This window comes from Bombyx mandarina, chromosome A1 (genome assembly GCF_030267445.1).
Source record: "Bombyx mandarina strain Sakado chromosome A1, ASM3026744v2".
NCBI lineage: Eukaryota > Metazoa > Arthropoda > Insecta > Lepidoptera > Bombycidae > Bombyx > Bombyx mandarina.
Window position 1 is genome coordinate 7813030 of NC_143234.1, and position 22267 is coordinate 7835296.

The 22267-nt window shown below is 37.8% G+C and overlaps 1 protein-coding gene across 1 annotated transcript in view; it reads left to right on the forward strand.

The window, feature by feature from the left end:
- Positions 1–22267, forward strand: part of LOC114253543 (uncharacterized) — a 41541-nt gene that overhangs the window by 3656 nt on the left and 15618 nt on the right. Inside the window, exons 2-15 of the mRNA XM_089739834.1 lie at positions 4920–5100; positions 7958–8036; positions 10826–10957; positions 11959–12022; positions 12737–12870; positions 13333–13456; positions 13993–14163; positions 14638–14820; positions 18397–18546; positions 19112–19208; positions 19842–19900; positions 19984–20112; positions 20971–21114; positions 22102–22264. Coding sequence (XP_089595960.1) covers positions 4920–5100; positions 7958–8036; positions 10826–10957; positions 11959–12022; positions 12737–12870; positions 13333–13456; positions 13993–14163; positions 14638–14820; positions 18397–18546; positions 19112–19208; positions 19842–19900; positions 19984–20112; positions 20971–21114; positions 22102–22264 — 1810 coding nt within the window. The remainder of the gene's footprint in view (positions 1–4919; positions 5101–7957; positions 8037–10825; positions 10958–11958; positions 12023–12736; positions 12871–13332; positions 13457–13992; positions 14164–14637; positions 14821–18396; positions 18547–19111; positions 19209–19841; positions 19901–19983; positions 20113–20970; positions 21115–22101; positions 22265–22267) is intronic.

Below are 22267 nucleotides of genomic sequence, written 5' to 3' on the forward strand. Positions count from 1 at the left end.
ATGTCTTCCACTCCAGTAGCAAATTTGCCCAAGGAGAAAAGAAAAATTCACCTAAATTATTATCTTATATTGTCTATCAGAATGGTCCTGTTAGAGAGTTTAATAATAATCTAAGGTTTTCAGATATACTAGAGGTCCCGCAATAGTCGAAATTCGACTATAATTAATTGGAATTGTAAGTTTTTACACTATTATGATTGTATTTTATACTTCTATAATCACAAATTTCGCCAAGACTATAAAAAATATTAACAAAGACAAACAATATTTAATCTATTCTCAATTTGACAACAGACGTCAAGAACAAAAGTTTGACAATAAATAGAATGCATGCGTCAAATACATGGTATGTAGTGTGTGTAATGTTTTATTTATTGATTTAATGTATCTTTTATGCATTATTTTAAAAAATATTAGCATTATGCACTTCTTCTCTATATTCTCTATAAGTGTGGAAAATTTCATACTCCTCCGTCCGCGCAATTTTCGTAAAAAGGGATACAAAGTTTTTGCTTCACGTATTAGTATTTAGATATGAATAGAACATTTAGAATTTATATTGATTCTTGAACGCGTGCTAATCTTCACTAATGGAATTAGCGAAAAATAACACTGTCGCTATCTACCGATTAATCGGATAGCCGAATCGATTTTAATTAATTTTGTCGGAGCATTAACCTCGAGCCAACATTACAGAAACGTGTGCAAATATGATATTTAATTGAGATAATTCTTTATGGGCATCAGTCGGCAAAATTTGTCGGCCAAAAACCGAATACTAGTTTAAGGAAATTCGGCAACAAAATAAAATAATGCCGAAAGCAAACAGCTGGCGCATCACTACGAGTCTTTAACCACATGCCATAATAATAAACACTGTTCTCATAGATTGAGTCATTAAATCTATTTTAATTATGGGTTGCCAGCTCTTGAGAGGGTGATAATGCAGCACATGCCGTCCCTACGGCTAAATCAATTTTGAGTGGATTCTTAAGGTGTGGTATCTGTGTTCAAATTGATTGGTTTTCCGATAAAAAAAATTGGAATTTAAATCTGGTCGTTAATTTTATGAATATTGCTTATATTATTATTTTACTTAATCGACTAGGCTATATGTGTACGCTTACGTATACTTGTACTTTTCATTTTTAACGGCAGGTAGCGGCTTAGCTCCGCCCCTGGCAATGCTGATGTCCATGGGCGACAGTAATTACTCACCATCAGGTGGGCCATATGCGCGTCTACCTATTATTTTTTATTGCCCTTCTAGGCAGACGAGCATACGGCCCACCTGATGGTGAGTGGTTACTGTTGCCCATGGATTTCAGTAATGCCAGGGGCAGAGCCAAGCCGCTACCTACCTAGAAGAAGGGCAATAAAAAAAAACTTACCATATCCCGTAAGGTTGAGACTTCTTCAGTATTATAAATAATTGTAAATTGTAATGTATATGTAATCTTTTAGTAATTGAACCAGAAGGTCACTTGAACCAGAACTTGCGAATCATTTGGAGAGGCGTGATTTTGTACAACTGAAATCGAAGATGATGAATAATAATAATTTGTTTAACGGAAACAATTTCATTGAGTGCCTTGTGTTGAGGAATTAATTGATATCTTTTCGACACAGCATACAATACTGTTCCTTTTGTTACTCGTGATGTTCTAGTGGGAACATTACAAGCCGATATTACATCATGTTTTCGCGTGAAATTTAGAACAAACTACGCGTATAGATAAGGATTTTGTATTACAATGTAAATATAACAGAATTTGAGTCTTGATGTTCGTACATCACGTAAATGTTTTTATAACGAATTATGTTTTTTTTTTCGATCCAAAAGCCGAGTGATCCAAAGTAGGTGTTACCGCCTGATTGGTAACCGAATGGTAATTTAATCCATGGACATGAAAATGGTCATTGGCATGACCAAAACGTGAGGAGTCCTTCGAAACTTAGTTTAAGGTTATGTCACAGTTTTCGGGGTTCAATAATGGAAGACTATTAGTGAACCCCGATTATGAGGAGGAGGATAAGAACGTGTTATGAGCTTCTCCGGACACATCATGCGGTCTCCTAGACGTAATTAGAGAAGCTCATAATTTCGGGTCGCATAGCAAGGCAAGCGCGCCGTGGGCAGAAACTAGCCAGATGATCAGATCTGGTTAACAAAGCGGTTCGTCGTAGTCTATACCATGCGATCCATGCCACCTATTAGAGAAGCTGATAATTCTGGGTCGCACAGCAAGGTAAGCGCGCCGTGGGCAGAACACTAGCCAGATGGTCATATCTGGTTATCAAAGCGGTTTGTTGTAGTCTATACCATACGATTCAAGCCACCCATGACCGAACACTATTGAGGAAAGTCACATGTGATCGCGATCTTCAGCAGTGAGGGAACGATGAAGAAAAATGGAGGATATCTCATTCCTGATCCTTCATTATTCCACAGTTGATAAATTGGCTTTATTACGTGGCAAAAATAGTATTTTGATAGCCACTATCCCTGAAACAGGTGTTAGGGATGAACCGATCTACCCAAATAGGTGAAGTTCCGATATTAAAATTAGTTGAAAAATTTATAAAGTTGGCTGGAGTGACAAATCAAGACCGAAATTTTTATTAGATAGATTTTATATAAATTTCTTTCTCTTATTACGACGTCACAAAATTTATCAGTCGATTTCCTTCATTTTTTTAAATTACTACTTTTTCCTAGCGCTTTCCCGCTCTAGTGCCAGAGTCCGATTACGTAATTAAACTCCTCCATTTTCCCGGTCTTCGGTATCCTTCTGGGTTGAGAATGATTTCTTTGATGATGACATCAAATTCTTCAATATATTTTTATAATAAACATTTAAATTAATTGATGCCTTAAAATTAACGCTGCCGAAAAATAACAAAGTACACCCATTATACGCCCATGTAAAATGCATTCGATACGAAAAGATATTTGAGATGATACCGTTATTCCGTCCCAGTCTGTAATCTATAATCGAACGATCAATATTTAAGTAGACATTTAGAGCACGACGTTTGCGTCAGACTAAAACAGAATTGAATTATTTTGATTAATAAACGAGTCGTCAAAAATGTTTTGCATATATGCAATACAATTTTGTTGGTTAATATTTCAAATTCCTTGTTTTCAAGAGCGCTATTATAGACATTAAAATGCGCATTTTAAAGTTTCGTAATGAAGTTCATAATAAAACGTAAAGCTTAAAATTAAAATAAAAAAGTGTAAAACTCGGTTCCACCGAAATAATTCTGAAATCTTTCTGCCGTGAAGCAGTAATGCGTTTCGGTTTGAAAGGTGGGGCAACGGTTGTACTGTAAAAACGAGGACCTTAGAACTCATAACTCGAGGTAGGTGATGGCATTTAGGTTGTAGATGTCTATGGGCTCCGATAACCACTTAACATCAGGTGGGCCGTGAGCTCGTCCATTCACCTAAGCAATAAATAAAACTAACCGTTCATACAATTTGCAAACAACAACTCCCCATCTTCTTGAAGATTCTTCTCGGCGGCAAAACTTGCGACTCTACGGTATATTTGCAATGACCTATGACGGCCTATCCAAAAAAAAATGTTTAAAAGAACAAACGAAATACGTTTTTATAGAAAATCTAACTAAAAATAGAAAATCAATTTTATTTAAAACTGTTATTTATTTTTAATTTTTTAGTTGAATTTCAATTTTTGCATTTTTTTTAATATTGAATTGTCATCGGTTTTTAATAAGTATACCAAATTTTGAGTTAATCTCACGTTTTGAAGGGGGTCAAAATCATGTTCAAACATTCCGTTACAAACATACATCCGTCTGAAGCTAATAAAAGCGTATTAAAAAAGATTGTCTTGAATTTTTGTAATCAAGGAATTATATTAATCGCTTCACTTTTATTAATTACGAATACAATTAGAAATAAGTAATAGATTAGACATAAGAATATCTAAGAATGTTATTTTAATACCAACTGCAATCGCCCTTACTGAGATACTGTCTTAAACAAGAATTTCTTCATTTACGCATGGTCACTGAAGTATGGGCGTTCAACGTGCTTAACGGCGACAAATATAGAAAACCTCTAAAGCTATTATAACTTGTTCTTAACATGTGTCTTTTTATGCTGGGCGTTTTATAACAAATATTACGTACATAATAATATGTATTTAAAGAACCGCTTCTTGCATTTATTTTAAGGAAAACACGGATCATAATTCATTGGATCACGTGCTGTGAGTTATTTGTGATATCGCTGTTATAAATATACCTACATGTTAATGAAGATACAAATAATTTATTTTTAGTTTTCTAACATGAAAGCTCTCTTCTGTATTCTAATACGCTTTTATTAGCTTCAGACGTATGTATGTTTGTAACGGAATCTTTGAACACGATTTTGACCCCCTTTGAGACGTCGGATTAACTCGAAATTTGGTGTACTTATTAAGGACCGATGACAATTCAAGATTTAAAAAAAAAATTAAAAATTTTTAATTCACCTAAAAACTGAAAAATAAATACTAGTTTAAAAAAAACAAAAAAATGCGCTTTTATAGAAAATTCAACAAAAAAATAGAAAATAAATTTTAATAAATTTGAATGAAAAATAGTGTAAGAAAAAATTGTTTTATTGTAAATAAATAATAGTTGTTTATAAAAACTAAAAAATACGCTTTTATAGAAAATTCAACTAAAAAAATTTTTTTTTTTTTAATAAATTTGTCTTAAAGTAGTGTAAGAAAAATGATTTTATTGTAAAAAAAAAGCGTGGGGTGCATGGTACCAGTAGTTATAAATATTTTATGAACAGATATGAGTAGAAGGGTTATTTTGATAATATCCTGAAAAGCACCCCCAAACATTATTTATAGACATGACAGTGCTCACGTAAAACCTTCTGTGCTCAGGTGACATAGGCGACGATATGACAGAAGCCATCCAGCTATGCTGCAACGCGGGTACGGCTGATGCACGGAATCAAACCACGCCAGACTGTTCGGCTGAGCACCCCCTACCATCGAAGGTGCCGGCAGCCTTCAACACACTCTGCATCATAGCCAGATCTCAATGCTGTAAAGAGTATACTCAGTAAGTGCTAAATCTAACGGCGGTATTTTTACCGCCTCGTTTGAAGAACCTCGTTTGAAGAAGGACTTGTAAAAGTATTTTTACTTTTACAAGTCCTTCTTCAAACGAGGTTTTTTTTTATTGCTTAGATGGGTGGACGAGCTCACAGCCCACCTGGTGTTAAGTGGTTACTTGAGCCCATAGACATCCACAACGTAAATGCGCCACCCACCTTGCGATATAAGTTCTAAGGTCTCAGTTACAAGGGCTGCCCCGCCCTTCAAACCGAAACGCATTACTGCTTCACGGCAGAAATAGGCAGGGCGGTGGTACCCACCCACGCGGACTCACAAGAGGTCATACCACCAGTAAAGTCCTTAGTGGCAAACAGGGTCTCTGTCCTTAACATTGCTGTCCAATTTCTGAACGTCAAAGTGTCAGCGAGCGACCTCTGCCATGATACCAAATCTCTTTCAAGTCCAGCCGCCAGCTGAGAAAGAGCAGCATTAAGATAGGCAATATTAAGGCAATACGAGTATTAAGTCTTTAAATTTGTCATTTAAGAGTAAAATAAAATTGATTCGTTTGCTGTTGCCGTTGTAACTAACTATACTTGAGACCTTAGAACTTATATCTCAAGGTGGGTGGCGCATTTACGTTGTAGATGTCTATGGGCTCCAGTAACCACTTAACACCAGGTGGGCTGTGAACTCGTCCACCCATCTAAGCAATAAAAAAATCTGGATTTGGAAGAAAGTTGGTGTTATGGCGGACGTCGGTTGCTGACACTTTGACGTTCAGAAATTGAACAATTGCTGATTCCATCAGAGACAGTCACATACAGAAATACCCCTACTGGTTTTAGGATGCCTTTTAGGTCCACATGGTCGACCCATTTTCGACTGGTGGACTGGACTGCCATATATGAAATTTGCCGTTCACCTCTCAGTCTGTTCCGTAGTCCGTAATAAGCCAACCTGACTCCATACTCACCTTGATGACGTGAAGTCTCCATTGTATTTAATAATGGGCATTCGGTCCTTCAATCAGGAATGTTTACGACATTCTCGCCTTATCTACCGCAAAACAAAGATAAATAAATATATACTTACTAACGATCACGCCACGTTAACTGGTCCCGTGCTAAGTTCGTAAAGACATTGTGTTACAGGTACCAGATAACGGAAGTAAATACAAGATTTTTATTATACACATACATACTTAGTCAGGTCATAAATTCTGTCACATGTTTAATGTAAAATAATTGAAACAAGTTTATTCATTATGTAACCATTCATATACCAAAATAAACTTAACAAAACATAGATTCTTATGACACTAAAGTTTATTCAAAATGACCTCCGTGATTTTGAATACAGGCCTTCAATCTGCGCGGCCAGTCGTCTATCGCAGCACGAACGAGGTCCATGTCAATATCGGCGGCTGCTTTAATCAAGGATGTCTTGAGTGACTCCAAATTGGGATGAGGCTTTGAGCACGCCTTTTCCTCCAAGTGTTGCCATATCTTGTAATCTAACGGATTCAAATCTGGACTGGAGGAGGGCCAGTCTTCGTGCCGGATGAAGTAGATTTCACGCGCCGCCAGCCAGTCTTGTGTGCTCTTCGCTCTATGAGCTGACGCCGAATCTTGTTGGAATACCCAGTGCCTGTTATTGAACATGGTATGAGAAACAGGTTCCACAAGGTTCGTCAGGACTGTATTTTGATACACAACTGCATTCGTTTTTACACCTTTCTCACAAAAATGTACCTCTGTTAAGCCCCAATAAGAAACTCCCAACCATACCATGAGCGAGGATGGAAAATGACCTCGTTGGACACGCGGAATACGGTTGTTCGCTTCTTCACTGCTGTGTGCGTACACCTTATCATTTTGTTTGTTGTAGCTCTCTTCTACGGTAAAAAATTTTAATCTGAAAAAAGAATTTCCCGATATTTTTTTCCCGCGTACCGCTTCAACAAAGCGCGACATCTCTTCAGTCTCAGGTCCATTAGACGAGCCTTCAAACGATGTCCTGTTTTTCTTCGATATGCCCGAAGCCCTAAGTCTTCATTTAACACCCTTTTCACCGTGGTTCTGCTTAACCCCATCTGAAGGGCCAACAGTTTCTGCTTACGTTTGGGATTTCTTTGAATTCGCGCCTTCACAGCTTTTATCACTGCTGGAGTCCTAACAGACTGAGGGCGACCACTTCTTGACCTGTCATCTACACTAGAGTCTTCATTGTATCGTTTGATGGTACGATAAACGAATCTTTTGGTTATATTCAAATTTTTCAGTATGTTAAAAATTTTAATTGGCGCGTAACCGCAACGATGCAACGCAGTAACTGCAACACGGTCTTCTTTAAGCGTCCACTCCATATTTTAAAATGAGTAAAATTTCTAAAAGTATACATTTTAATTTTCATGAACAATTCGAAATTCGAATTCAATAAACTTTTTTGTGGCCAGCATTCTAAAAGAAAAGTTTTTACTGTGTGACAATACTTATGATCTGACTAGTTATAATAATAATATACATCCATAACCCAGGAAAATACATTTTATATTTATCATACAAATATCTTCCCTTGGCGGGATTCGAACGCGCGACCCCCTCGTGTAGTGACCATGTCACTTACCACTACACCAGACGGCCGTTAAAGAGTCGTTAACAAAGAAGCAATAGAACCATCAGAATCACTAAGCGTTGAAGACAAGCAGACGGCCGGCATTAAAATTATAACCCAAACTATATCAAAACGACTTGTGCCAAATCGGGCAAACAAAGAAAATAAACAAGATATCAATTGTTATTGGGGCATAATGTTTTTTCCCTCAAAACCCCTTTGTTAATTGATAAAACATTTTTCAGGAAGAAGCGAGACTGCGAAAACGGTATCGACATTGGAATTAGTACGAAGCGCTGTGACTCTACATCTGGTTCCACTAAGGTTTGTGATGAGTCAAGTATATAAAATGATTTAGCACATATGTATCATGAAATTATATTTTGATATATAGTTTGATATATAGTTATATATAGTTAGTCATGATATATAGTTAGTCATGATGAATGAGTATATCAGAGGAAGTGTGAAAGTAGCCCCGGTAAGCAACAAATCAAAGAGTGGACGGTTAGCGTGGTATGGACATGTTATGCGTAGAGAGAAGATGCATGTGACTAGGAGATGTATGGAAATGGTAGTGCAAGATAGAGAGGGAAAAGGTCGACCGAAGAAGACATGGATGGAGTGTGTAAATGACGATATGAGAGAGAGAGGAGTGAGTGTTGAGATGACGGCTGATAGAAGAGAATGGAAGAGAAAAATTAGCTTTGCCGACCCCACCTGATGGGGTAAGGTGGAGAAAAAGAAGAAGCATGGCCTAGCTGTTGGTGCAATATCACATTGGGCTCTACAATTTTTTGGACTAATAGGTGGACGTGCTCTACTGGTATTGAGTCCTTACGAATAGCTCATAGACATAATTGTGCGCGTGCCATAGATAATGGTGGTATCTACCCATTCGGATTAATGATACGACGGGTAATTACGCAAACATTTCTTTGCTAATTCCCATTTAAAATGATGAGGTTTGATTACTATTATTTCGTATATACATACACACAACGTGAAAAGTCTTTATGAACAGATGAAGAATGTATTTTTGTAGAAAAATCGGTATCTGCCTACGAGATACGAGCCAAGGTATAGTCAAAAGGTGCCTTTAGCCCATGTGCAATTTACCCTAGGGCCCTCTTGTAAGCGTTCAAATGGAACAGGTACAAAAGAGGTTCATAAAAAGTGCCCTTAAATATCGCTCTGCCATAAGTAGAACCGCTTCTGAGTGGAGTAGTATTACTCGGTAGAGATACCCCAGGCATACCTTTTAGGATACAATTCCAAACAATCGTACCAGAGAGGTTTTCTTAAAAAAATATCCAGTATAATTAGGTGTTCCAACGTAAGAATAGACGGTATACCGTATAGCAACAGATTTGTATGTACACAGCAATGTAAACACGTCTTAGATACATGATAACAGCACATGTCTAGTGATAACAGATGCCTAATTACCTACATACCGCGTTACAGATGTGGTTCAAGTCTTTCCACGGTTGCGGATTATTTGTTAAACAACACCTATTGATTGGTATATTCAAGGCAGATTCGCTTTTAGCCGTTTTTGAGAGCAGTTTTGGTTTGATTTCCGTATTTACCTTACACTTTTGATTTCCGCCTTAAAAGCCCGTTTGGTTGGGTAAGACTATTATTCTAACTCCGGTAGCCAGATGGACTTTTATTTCTCTGTGAGCCATCAACTTTGAGATTTAGTGCCGAAGTCTCAGTTATATTTTAGACGGCTGTTTCATCCTTTCCAAGTTCACAATATTATTTAATTAATGAATTGGCGGTTTGTGAACCTTTTAAAAATCAACAAACAAGATAATGGTATTTAGATTAGAAATATTCAAATTTCTAACACAACGTTCATAAATATTTAATGATGATAATGCTTACAATTACAAACATTAGAAGCATTATAATCTCACAGATTTAGTACATTATATATATATTTTATTGCTTAGATGGCTGGAGGAGCTCACAGCCCAGCTGGTGTTAAGTGGTGACTGGAGCCCATAGACAACTACAACGTAAATGTGTCACCCACCTTGAGATATAAGTTCTAAGGTCTCAGTATAGTTACAACGGCTACCCCACAAGATATCCTACCATCAGTAATTACGCAAATTATAATTTTAACGGTTTCATTTTTATTACACGATGTTATTACTTCACCATGGAAATCAACCGTGAACATTTGTTGAGTACGTATTTCATTAGAAAAAATGGTACCCGCCTGCGGGATTCGGACACCGGTGCATCGCTAGATACGAATGCACCAAACGTCTTATCCTTTACGCCACGACGACTTCTAAAGTATTGTAAACGTTAATAAAAGTTAATAAGTCATCGCGGTTGACCCCCGCGATTCAATAGCGAATAGAGACTTCATGATTGTGGTCCATATGAGCTTCGGTGACCGCTTAACTATTTGGACTTTCATCTCCAAATCACTTGATTACGTCAGATGAAAGAGGTCAGTGTGCTTAGTGCGAGTTTTTTAACGTTCTCGATAGCGTAAAAGTTAACTGATATTTTTTTTTTTATTGTTTAGATGGGTGGACGAGCTCACAGCCCACCTGGTGTTAAGTGGTTACTGGAGCCCATAGACATCTACAACGTAAACGCGCCACCCACCTCGAGATATAAGTTCTAAGGTCTCAGTATAGTTACAACGGCTACCCCACCCTTCGAACCGAAACGCATTACTGCTTCACGGCGGAAAGGGGCGGGGTGGTGGTACCTGCCCGTGCGGACTCCCAAGAGGTCCTACCACCAGTGATTACGCAAATTATAATTTTGCGGGGTTGATTTTTATTACACGATGTTATTCCTTCACCAGCAGTTGCAACAGCAGTTGCAACAGCAGTTGAAACAGCGCCCCTAGCGGCAAACATAGGCAAACGTCCCAACTCCATACAAATTTGATTTAACTTTTACGCTATTGAGAACTTTAAAAAACTCGCACTAAGCACACTGCAGATCTTAAGGCTATTGAAAAAATCCAAAAATGAGCGACACCGAAGTTTTAGTCTTCAATATCACTCAATTCACATCACATATGTTCATGAAAAAACAGTCCAGACTGTTCTTTTTAAAGCCTACAAATCCTACAGGTTTGCTGTGGGGAGTGCGTCAGGGGAAAGAACATAGGACTTGTTAAAGGTTTCTCGATCTGCGATGTCCTGACACGCGGTAACAGCGCCGAGGAGTTGTTGGCTGATGATGCTTACGCGCAATGCTGCAAGGTGAGTCTCATAGCATTTAAGCTAATTATGAAATTCAGACTTCTAAACCTGCTTGATGAATTAATTCTAATCGCAAACTTGACTTTGATCAATCGTCAATTTTGATATACGAAAATTTAAAATCTAAGATTTGTGAATAGGAAAATAGAAAATAGTACCCGAAAATATATTATTTTTAAAATAATATTCAATAAAATAATATAGGAATATATTTATTTTCATGTTAAAATCGAGCAGGCACCACAAAGTATACTCAAAAAAAATAAATGAATTAAATATCATAATTAGATACCATCGAACAATCAAAACAGTTTAGAAAATATTTACAAGGTACTGAGTGCTTAGTGCGAGTTTTTTAACGTTCTCGATAGCGTAAAAGTTAATCCAATTTTGTATGCAGTTGGAACAGCGCCCCTAGCGGCAAACGTACGCGAACGATTCCATTCCATACAAATATGAGATAACTTTCACGCTATCGAGAACGTTAAAAAACTCGCATTTAGTACATAGCTTGCATTAAAACCATCAATTTTTTTTCCGAAATGTATATGCCTTTTTTCCTTTTTTTTATAAATAAAAATAAATATAAATATTTTAATAACAATCACGCCACGTTAACTGGTCCCGTGATAAGTTCGTAAAGAACTTGTGTTACAGGTACCAGATATCGGAAATAAATGTAAGATTTTTATTATACACATACATATATTTAATATACATCCATAACCCTGGAAAATACATTTATATTTATCGCACAAATATCTTCCCTTGGCGGGATTCGAACCCGCGACCCCCTGGTGTAGTGACCATGTCACTTACCACTACACCAGACGGACGTTTTTATTTGATTATAATATTATTCTAACATTGTTTTTTATCGCTTAGATGTAAATAGATTACATTCGCGTCAAGTTAGATACGAACCATTTCTGTGTATCGTTTGTTTTGTCCCCAAATGACGTCATTTGTAAAAATAACTGATTGGAGAATTATCGTTATAGAATGGAGCGCAGGAGAGCAACAGGAGTATGGTACATACTAACGTTAGTCCGGATTCGATTGGAAGTAAGTTATCATAAGCTAGTAATGTCTTGTACGTACGTAAATAAAAAAACTGGTGGTATTACTGGTGGCAGGACCTCTTGAGAGTCCGCACGGGTAGGTACCATCACTCTGCTTATTTCTGCCGTGAAACAGTAATATGTTACGGTTTGAAGGGTGGGGCAGCCGTTGTAACTATACTTGATATCTTAAAACTTATATCTCAAGGTGGGTGGCGCATATACGTTGTAGATGTCTATGGGCTCCAGTAACCACTTAACACCAGGTGGGTTGTGAGCTCGTGTGAAAAAATAAACTATTATACTTCAATAGTCACAGATTTCGCCAAGACTACACTTTAGACAAATGTTAATAAAGACAAACAGTATTTAATCTATTCTCAATTTGACCACAGACTATAAGCAGTAAGAAAAGTTTGACAATACACAAATAGTATGCATGCGTGTGTGTGTCAAATACATGGTAGTGTGTGTAATGTTTTTTTCTTATTGATTGAATGTATTTTATGTACATAATTTAAAAAAAATTTAGCAGTTTTCACTCCTTCTCTATATTCTCTATAAGTGTGAGATATTTCATACTCCTCCGTCGGCGCAATCTTCTTAAATAAAAAGGGGTACAAAGTTTATGCTTCACGTATTAATATATAGATACTGTAGTTATGTTTATTGGCAACCAAAAAGTCAATAAAACACTCTAGCATACGCTTTGTTTTAGAAATAGCATCGCTTTGTGAAGACTACGCTCCAACCGAACTCTGTGCCCACCACTGCATTCCGGTACCAGGGTCTTACAAGTGCGAATGTAATCCTGGATTCATGCTTATGGCTGACGGGAGGAATTGCAAGGAGGTAAGGATTTTTGGAGAAGGAGGAAAGGAAGGTTGTAGAATACAATGGAAAAGCGACCTTATGTCTCCAAATAAGCACTGACATTCACATTGTGGTTATCATGAACTTAATTTGGTATTGTATCGTGCTGGGTACGTCAGAATATTTCAGTTAAATTAACAGAAAACTGAACAGAAAACATGATATCATAGTCACCGCTGGGAAGGAGTGGATGAGGCAGGCTGGGAACACGGAAATTGGATTAAGCTAGAGGAGGCCTATACCCAAATAGGGGTTCCTGTCGAGGAAAAGTGAACGGCAATGGAATTGGATCTGAATGTGGGAGTCATATATGGTTGAGAATATTTGCATGTAATATTTAGGTTTCTAGAAGGGAAATAAAAGGCTTATAAAAAAAAAATTAACAGAAAACTTAACGTCTTGTACCTACTTGTTGTTCAAAATAAAATTGTAAAAATTCAGGTTATAAAAAACCGCTGCCGACCACGGAATCCTTGTCAGCACAAATGCAACGACAATGGCATCACAGTGAAATGCTCCTGTCGACGTGGCTATGAACTCATGCCGGATGGGAAGTCCTGTAAAGGTATGCCATTGGTGTATTATTGCTGACGGATAGAGGAAATAACAACCTTTTTAATCTTTACAGATTCTTTTTAAACTTTAGCAGATATAAACAGCATGGTGATTAGACGCCTTTAGCTCTAACACTAGGCGTAGGGACCTCAGTAACCGTACTCGTCGAACTAGGCAAAGAGTTCGACGTGCATCCTATCCTAAACGCTGAGATTCTCGCCGGATCTCCTCAGCGGGTCGCGATTCCGATCCGGTAGTAGATTCATTCGGCAAGCAGCTACTCTTGAGTTGTTAGGTCTCCTTTGGAGGCACTCGGGTAGCTGTTAGCAAATTCCACGCGTCCTGGCTGAGCCCATGCTCCCCCACCTATCGTAGTGAATGTGAAAAGGCCTCCAGACCACCCAGTAATCCTTCAATCGTAAAAAAACAGCATGGCTAGTTAAATAAACTTTACTTAAAAAACCACACACTGTATCGTGATTGAGGATTATACAGGGTGTGGTTATGGCCCGACTTACAATTATATACTCTACATTTCCGTTACAGATATAGATGAATGCCAACTAGATTTGTCGATCTGCCTCCCTGGAACCAAATGCTTCAATACACGAGGCTCTTACAAATGTGTGCCCGTACAAATGAACTTCAATCGTGAAGGACCCATGCAGGAATGCCCTCCGGGATTTTTTAGGAATATATATAAAGATCTCTGTGACGGTAAGTAAATTTCCCACTTATTGTTGGAAGTTATATGCCTTATATAGGATCCATATTCTAACAGTTACTATAAATGAATAAAGGATAGGCACGTTATAGAGAGGGGATTACCCCATCATATATTTAAGTTCTCGTATTTCAGGACTCTATCAGCTAATTGATTATAAATTATTCAGATTTCCTATGATTTACCTTCGGTTCCCACAAAATTTTCTCAATGTGCCAATAACTCAAAAGTATTTTTCTATATTCGACTATTCTGTATGTTAGTAATAGTTAGTAATGTAAAGAGTCACTTGTTGCACAATACATATTTCATTATCTATATATGTCAAAAGTATATTATGCTAAGCTACCTATATGCTATGTATAATATGCTAAGTATATTATTTATTAGCTTCCAAATATGGTATGGTAATGGTAATAATTGGTTTGTGACCCAACACAGCCCATTTATCGATCAAATATTTTTAGATATTAACGAATGTAAGCTGCCGAAGCCCCCTTGTCCCGTACACGTGTGTGAGAATACAATCGGAGGCTACAAATGCGGTGGAGTCAGTGGAGATCCAGTCAACTTGAGCAGCACTCCGATGACACCGGAAGAAGACAAGTGCCCTCAAGGATTCAAGTTCGGTCATCACGGAGAATGTGAAGGTAAAACCAAATTAGTACATATCGATAGTGGTTTAAGCGCCATTTTTGAAACTTTACAGGAGAGCCACTTAAAGTTTAAAATTTGGATAAAATCTATATACATAGTCAGGTCATAAATTCTGTCACATGTTTAATGTAAAATAATTGAAACAATTGAATAATGAACAATTGAATTGAATAATTGAAAATAATGAAGTTTATTCATTATGTAACCATTCATATACCAAAATGAACTTAACAAAACATAGATTCTTATGACACTAAAGTTTATTCAAAATGACCTCCGTGATTTTGAATACAGGCCTTCAATCTGCACGGCCAGTCGTCTATCGCAGCACGAACGAGGTCCATGTCAATATCGGCGGCTGCCTTAATCAAGGATGTCTTGAGTGACTCCAAATTGGGATGAGGCTTTGAGCACGCCTTTTCCTCTAAGTGTTGCCATATCTTGTAATCTAACGGATTCAAATCTGGACTGGAGGAGGGCCAGTCTTCGTGCCGGATGAAGTCGATTTCACGCGCCGCCAACCAGTCTTGTGTGCTCTTCGCTCTATGAGCTGGCGCCGAATCTTGTTGGAATACCCAGTGCCTGTTATTGAACATGGTATGAGAAACATGTTCCACAAGGTTCGTCAGGACTGTATTTTGATACACAACTGCATTCGTTTTTACACCTTTCTCACAAAAATGTACCTCTGTTAAGCCCCAATAAGAAACTCCCAACCATACCATGAGCGAGTATGGAAAATGACCTCTTTGGACACGCGGAATACGGTTGCTCGCTTCTTCACTACTGTGTGCGTACACCTTATCATTTTGTTTGTTGTAGTTCTCTTCTACGGTAAAAATTTTTTCATCCGAAAAAAGAATTTCCCGATATTTTTTTCCCGCGTACCGCTTCAACAAAGCGCGGCATCTCTTCAGTCTCAGGTCCATTAGACGAGCATTCAAACGATGTCCTGTTTTTCTTCGATATGCCCGAAGCCCTAAGTCTTCATTTAACACCCTTTTCACCGTGGTTCTGCTTAACCCCATCTGAAGGGCCAACAGTTTCTGCTTACGTTTGGGATTTCTTTGAATTCGCGCCTTCACAGCTTTTATCACTGCTGGAGTCCTAACAGACCGAGGGCGACCACTTCTTGACCTGTCATCTACACTAGAGTCTTCATTGTATCGTTTGATGGTACGATAAACGAATCTTTTGGTTATATTCAAATTTTTCAGTATGTTAAAAATTTGAATTGGCGCGTCACCGCAACGATGCAACGCAATAACTGCAATACGGTCTTCTTTAAGCGTCCACTCCATATTTAAAAAAGAGTAAAATTCTAAAAGTATACGTTTTTATTTTCATGAACAATTCGAAATTCGAATTCAATAAACTTTTTTGTTGCCAGCATTCTAAAAGAAAAGTTTTTACTGTGTGACAATACTTATGACCTGACTAGTTATATATAAAAGAAAGTCGCATTAGTTACACTATTTATAACTCAAGAACGGCTGAACTGATTTGGCTGAAAATTGGTGAGGAAGTAGCTTAGAACCAGGAGAAGGACATAGGATACTTTTTATCACGTTCCCATTGGGACGTGTCATAAAACGTGGTATAACAAAACGCAAATGATATGTAATAACAAAACGCAACTGACAGCTAAACGTAATATATTCTATGGTATTTATAGTAGAATTTTGAAGTTGACCAGTTGATGTGTTTGAAACAAACCGTGTGGCGGAACAAAGTTCGCCGGGTCAACTAGTATCATAATAAAATAAATTGTTCAGCTGTTCGAATAGAGTAAACTTAATTGATGTTCAATTAAAAACATTGAACTGTTGATGCTAATACGAAATATTACGGACCTTTAGAGAGAGAGAGAGAGAGAGAGTATTCTTTATTGTACATCAAAAAACAAATAAACATTGCGATACATTAAGCACAAAAAATTACAATTGGCGATCTTATCGCTAAGAGCGATCTCTTCCAGACAACCATCAGGTGGAAAAGAATCATTTGGAAATGAACTACGCGCGGTGTACCATTCCAGTGAAATACATATATATATATATGTACACATTACACATACATATATATACATACATACACACATACATATCTCCGTAAATATAGATACCATTAATACACAAAGTATTATAATATGATATTAATTATTAAAAATAAAAAAAATAATTAAATTTTGCTTCTTTACACATAAATAAGAATAAGCAATTTACATATCAAAGATACCTTTGAAACACATACGATTGAAGTAGATACCAATTTCAGAGAGACGCACCTTTACTTAATTACAAAGATAAATGTCGCGTATTAAACGAAATGTCGCTTCAACCAAAAAGCCTTTTACCCCTTGATATAATTGTTTGATTCAATATTCATTAACTGTGTCGAGAAATAGCTCTGTGAAATCAAATCAAAACAAAACATTTTTATTCAACATAAACGAAAGTACACACTTGTTGAACGTCAAAAAGAACTTCGGCCAATTCACAAAAACTAGCCTCCGTCCTCCTGAGAAGAACTGGCAAGAAACTCAGCGAGCATACCTTTTTTTTTAAATATTAGATTTTTTTTAAAATATTCATTTTTACAATTATGTTTGTAGATTCAAAATTACTTATAATAATACTGTGATAGCCTATAATCTTACTAACATTATAAGCGCAATCCGGTTACCGTCCTCGTCGAATTTGTCGATTACGACGAAGAGTTCGCCAAGCGAATTAACTCATAGACATAACCAACTGAGATTCTTTCTGATCGAATCTTCTCAGTGAGTCGGGATTCCAGCAGTAGATTCTGCGAAGCACTGCCCCTGCTAGGGCCAGTGTAAGCAAACTGGAGTGAGAATTCTCGGGGCTCAACCCCTCTGCCCTCAGATTGAGCCCCGTGATATATGCCCCGTGATACACCTGCCAGCCATAGCGTAGCTGGAATAGCCTCTTTGGGTACCAGTGAATAGGTAGGGGAGACAAAAAGAAGGCGATAGAGGGTGTTAATGTTACGATTAGATTTTACGTAGTATCTATTAGTCGATCATTATGTAACTTTACAAACATGTTATCGTGGATACAGAAAAGAGCATAAGGTACTTTCATCGAGAAAAAAAGGGCTTTTATTTCTACAATAACGCGAGTCAAACGGCATGTGAAAGCTAGTTCGTAATAAATATTCATAATACAAAGTTGTTATTTTAGGCGATATTATTTCATATGCCGCTGTCGATACTATTACTGTTAAGAGCAGACTAACATACAGGAACACTTGTCAATTTTTCACAACCCGTACATACCAAGTCGCCTGTGCCTATTCTTAAGCAGGTAAATTTTTCACAACCCGTACATACCAAGTCGCCTGTGCCTATTCCTAAACAGTCAGGTGTTCTAAATTAAAGTTTAGGATAGCTCGTATTCCATTAGCTGGAATTTGCAGCTAAAGATAAATACGATTCAATCAAACTGAGAGAATTTATTAGAAGTTCAATTTTAAAACCCATAGACACAAATAAATAAATAAATAAAAGTAAGCAGAAGATAAATACATATTTGGTTATTTTTCAGATATGGACGAATGCGTCTCTCATGAAGACGACTGCAATCCTCTTTCACAATTCTGCATAAACACGCACGGCTCCTTCCACTGTCAAGATATGGTATCAAAGCACTGCCCTCCAGGTTTTAAGATCAACGAAGTTAATGGTAGATGTGAAGGTTCGTTTATCACCAATTTTGGTCTAATTTTCGTGAAGGCTTAGAAAGCAAAGAATCTCACGGAAGACGTTTTTCCATGGTCACTTGGAGGCAACCTCTAAGCTAGAAAACCGGAACCAGGATCAATATGATCACCTATATTTATAAATATTCCTACTAGCTGGCCCGGCAAACGTTGTGTTGCCTTAAAAATTATTTCTAGGAAAGATAAATAACACCGAAAGAAAGATACCGACTGCAGCGCCATCTGCCGGGCTGATTTGTAAATCTAAACCATTCTCGAATCCACCTAAAGGTACACAGAATATTTCATTAAAATCGGTCCAGCCGTTTAGGAGGAGTTCAGTGACAAAGACACGCACACAAGAAATACATACATAAAGATATTCTTTACCTATATTCTATATTATGCCTATAGCTATACCTATATTCTTTACGTGTAGCTCCTCAATTAAATAAGTCAATTTTCACAAATAAACATGAAATACAAGAGAATAACGAAATTAAGGAAATTTACCTTTTTTTTTTTTCGATAACAATTTTGATGGTTTTTTTATCTGTATAGATATTAACGAATGCGAAGACGATACAGAAATCTGCAGGTCAGATCAGGACTGCATCAATCAACTCGGCCGATATGACTGCAAATCGAAAGTCAGCAGGTACGCAATTAATACGCGTTTCTCGAGTGCTATGACATAATATCCTTCTTCAAACGAGGCTTGTGTAGAGTACTTTACAGTAGGCAGCGGCATGACTCTGCCCCTGGCATTGCTGAAGTCCATGGGCGACGGTAACCACTCACCATCAGATGTATGTACATTATATACTGGTGGTAGGACCACTTGTGAGTCCGCGCGGGTAGGTACCACCACCCTGTCTATTTCTGCCGTGAAGCAGTAATGCGTTTCGGTTTGAAGGGTGGGGCAGCCGTTGTAACTATACCCGAGACCTTAGAACTTATATCTCAAGGTGGGAGGCGCATTAACGTTGTAGATGTCTATAACCACTTAACACCATGTGGGCTGTGAGCTCGTCCATCCACCTAAGCAATAAAAAAAATAAAAAAAAATCGCATCAATGGAGAGTCGATCTATCGACGATTCGCGCTCTAAAGGTTAAACAAACATTTGAGCAAAGTTATCTACTCTGCCTATGACTGGTGGTATGAGATAGCAGCCACAAGTGAGTGTTATTGATTTATAAAATTTAAAAATGATAGTCATCTTAAATCATGACTGGAATCTACTTTTCATATTGGTCGATACATATTAAATTTACTTTTTTTTTTCAAGATTCAAATCCAATCAGCAGTGTCCAGATGGAATGCGCAATAATTCAAAAGTTTGCGAAGGTAAGCTAACTTGCAAGTACTTATAACTGTTTTTCCATATAATATCTGATGAAACTTTTAAATATTGAGAACCAAATTTTCAGACATAAACGAGTGCCTTGAAGGAACCCATCTTTGCGACCAGCATCAGAACTGTCTCAACACAAATGGCAGTTACGAATGTCACTGCAAAGTTGGATACGAATTGGACGTAACCACTAGTGCTTGTGTTGGTAAGCTCATTTATACATTACCAGATTTATTACTAGCTTAATTGAAACAATTTTTTTTTTTTTATTGCTTAGATGGGTGGACGACCTCACAGCCCACCTGGTGTTAAGTTGTTACTGGAGCCCATAGACATCTACAACGTAAATGCGCCACCCACCTCGAGATATAAGTTCTAAGATCTCAGTATATTTACAACGGCTACCCCACCCTTCGAACCGAAACGCATTACTGCTTCACGGCAGTAATAGACGGGGCGGTGGTACCTACCCGTGCGGACTCACAAGAGGTCCTACCACCAGTAAAAACTACTTTTACGGTTTCATCTACTATTTTTATTTGCATTACGTTGAAGTTGTCGTGGCCTAAAGGATAAAGCGTCTGGTGCATTCGTAGCTTGCGGTGCATTGGTGTTTGAATCCCGCAGACAAGCACCAGTTTTTCTAATGAATATATCTACTTAACGGATGATCACGATTGACTTCCACGGTGAAGGTGTAGCGCTGTGTTTGTTGTAATTGTAATCCATATTCCCACTACCTAGAGGATTTCACCACTACCTAACTCTTGGACAGTTCGTGCAGATCTACACCCGAATTATCTCACAACGTCAATGCCACTGTCTATCTTGAAGCACGATTTCATAGTACTCAGAGAAAGTTGGTTACTGCATTAGTACTGCTACATCTTTTGTGGTAAGACAAATGTGGACGATTTGAGGTGTTGTCTTTCAGCGTAAGCTTTGTCTTCTTCTCGGATTGCCTGTTTATTGATCATCGATCGTATGTTAAAATACCCAATTTCATTATAAGCATAGGCAAATAAATCAGTATATTGTTGAAAGCTAAAATAACAAATTTCAGATATGAACGAATGCGCTACCGGCCAACACAACTGCATTATCGGTTCGCAGCGTTGCGATAACACAGTTGGTTCCTTCCTCTGCATCAGGATTACGTCTTGTGGCACCGGATACATTTTGCATCATTCAACCGGCACATGTGAAGGTAAGACACAGAATAAGGCCGCCTTCACGCAATAAATCTAAAGGAATTACGATCTTTCTTATTTACTGTAAGGTACAGTGTTTACCAGGCGCATTTTATGGGAAAGGACGTACCTTTAATCAATTTACTAGCTGGTGTAATCAAAATCTTGTTCAGAGTTAAACCTTTAAATTCAAAAGATTCGGCTTAATAGATGGTGCATGGTCCATTTGGTTAAATTCAGTTATCTATTCTCTGTTAACATCTCTCGAGCAACAGCTAAAAAATAAGCTTTAGTTGAATAGACAAAATTTTAAAGCTTTTTTTTTATTGCTTAGATAGGTGGAAGAGCTCACAGCCCACCTGGTGTTAAGTGGTTACTGGAGCCCATAGACATCTACGACATAATTGCGCCACCCACCTTGAAAAATCAATTCTAAGGTCTCAGTATAGTTACAACGGCTACCCCGCCCTTCAAACCGAAACACATTACTGCTTCACGGCAGAAATAGTCAGGTACCTACCCGCGCGGACTCACAAGAGGTCCTACAACCAGTAAAAAACCTTTTATTTATGAGATCAAAATCTGGACCGGTTCAGATGATTTAGGTTTTGGCCAAGATCTAGGTCTTTCAGCAAAATTTTCGATTAGATAAGTTATTTAGCTTTTTCTCATCACGGTTTAATTATAAATTGATTATAAAGTAAAGGATACGTTAGCAACCAATTGCGAACGTTGCAAAAAAGAAGAGTGACGATCTCGAAAAACTACTTATTACGGGCAAAGTGGAAAGAAAGGGGTCAAGGAGACGTAGCCCAGCATTAGACTCCAGCATCAATGTTACTATACAGTGCACAAAGTGGAAGAATGGAAAAATATAGTTTGAACTAAAATGCTCCCTCAAGTTCACGACCCGACTGACTAGGAACATGGTACTAGGAAGAGGAGCATCCAACTGATCCAGTTATCACAAGGCACTTCTAATATTTGCCTTAATTTTTCTTCAGATATCGACGAGTGCGCACTAGGAACTCACAATTGCGCTCGCGCCGGCCCAGAGTACCAGTGCATCAACATCCCAGGGTCTTTCCGCTGCGTAAGGCGGAGGACTTCAACAACTTCCACAACAGCTCTACCCGAATATGAATACGTCTATTACGATATAGAAGAGTA